The 1,440-nt window shown below is 39.5% G+C and overlaps 1 protein-coding gene across 1 annotated transcript; it reads left to right on the top strand.

Annotated features, from left to right (window-relative positions):
* The first annotated feature begins 543 nt into the window (after positions 1 to 543).
* LOC140878772 (uncharacterized) lies at positions 544 to 1,440 on the top strand. Its single transcript, XM_073282390.1, has one exon. The coding sequence runs from the start codon at positions 544 to 546 to the stop codon at positions 1,438 to 1,440; it is 897 nt and encodes a 298-aa protein (XP_073138491.1).

Below are 1,440 nucleotides of genomic sequence, written 5' to 3'. Positions count from 1 at the left end.
GGAGTTGAAATAATTATTATTGGTTTACTATAACTTTTTATTAAAAATGATATCTAAATATTTAAAGATAAAATAAATAAATAAATATTTTTATATATTTTTAAGGAACATAAGATATGTTTTATCAGGTAAAACAAAATTTAGTTAGTCTAATTAAATTCATGTTATATTTTAACATTATAAGATATAGAGCCATTTGTTATTATAGACTACTTCTGTTTCTGTCTAGTAACGCCTCAATATATTTTCATAAATATTTTATGTAAAATATTAAAAAAAAAAAATTGAGATGTTATCGACAACATGCCCCTACACCTGTAATTGCCCACACTAGCAACATATCAAAATAATTGTAATATATGAGCTAAAGAAGAGTTCTGTTCATTGTTTTTATTTAATTAATTATATCAGCAAATAAGAGAGAGAGAGAGGATTGATTGATGAGAGCGTGAAATATAAATCTTAGAGCGCCACTCTCCGTTTCATTTCTATTTCTATTTCTATTTCTATTTCTAAACAAAACAAAATAATTAATATTAGGAAATGGAAGAGGTTTCCGGAGTAGAATTATATTCCGACGAAATGGACAGCTGTTGCTCGACTCCATACGTCAGCGCCCCTTCCAGCCCTTCCCGGTCCGGAATATTCTACTACAGTGCACCGGCTAGTCCCATGCACTTTATGCTTTCCAAAACAGCCAATAATGTCAGCACCTCACAATATTCCGAGCCCAATAGCTCCTTCGAGTTCGATTTCTGCCCCGCCGGAGCTGCCACGGCCGACGAGTTATTCTGCAACGGCCAGATCCGACCGATGAAGCTCTCCCCTTTGATAGAATCAGAAGACGAGGGTCAAACGTCGTCATTAACCAGATCCAGATCTAGAGGCAGAGATCTCAACTACTTCCGCACAGGATCCCTGCGACGCCGGACCAGATCCATGTCACCAATGAGAACTCAAGGCGAAGAGATCGCAGGCCGAAGCAGCAAGCAGGTGCAGTTAGATATTGAAGATAAGGGGGCTTCGTCCGCGGCGGCCGGGAGGAGCTCCAAGAGATGGGTGTTTTTGAAGGAGTTCCTGTACAGAAGCAAGAGCGAGGGAACTGGAAGAAACAACAACAACAACAACAAATTCTGGAGTTCCATCTCCTTTTCACCTGTGATTGTGAAGGAGAGAAAAATGGGTAACACCACCAAATCCAAAGATCAAAATTCAAAGATAAAAAATGGTATCGTGAGTAGTAAAATTAGTAGAAGGGTTCCTTCGCCATCGCCCCATGAGTTGCATTACACCGCCAAAAGAGCACAGTCCGAGGAGATGAGGAAGAAGACATTTCTTCCTTACAGGCAAGGTTTGTTGGGCTGCTTGGGTTTCAGTTCTAAGAGCTACGGCGCCATGAATGGTATCGCCAGAGCTCTCAATCCTGTCTATTCAAGGTAA

Source organism: Henckelia pumila, chromosome 2 (genome assembly GCF_033568475.1).
Source record: "Henckelia pumila isolate YLH828 chromosome 2, ASM3356847v2, whole genome shotgun sequence".
Classification (NCBI taxonomy): domain Eukaryota; kingdom Viridiplantae; phylum Streptophyta; class Magnoliopsida; order Lamiales; family Gesneriaceae; genus Henckelia; species Henckelia pumila.
This window is presented reverse-complemented; position numbering and strand designations above follow the sequence as displayed.

Excerpts from the sequence above, each read along its gene's own strand:
- LOC140878772 (XM_073282390.1), top strand. The coding sequence starts at position 544 with ATGGAAGAGGTTTCCGGAGTAGAATTATATTCCGACGAAATGGACAGC.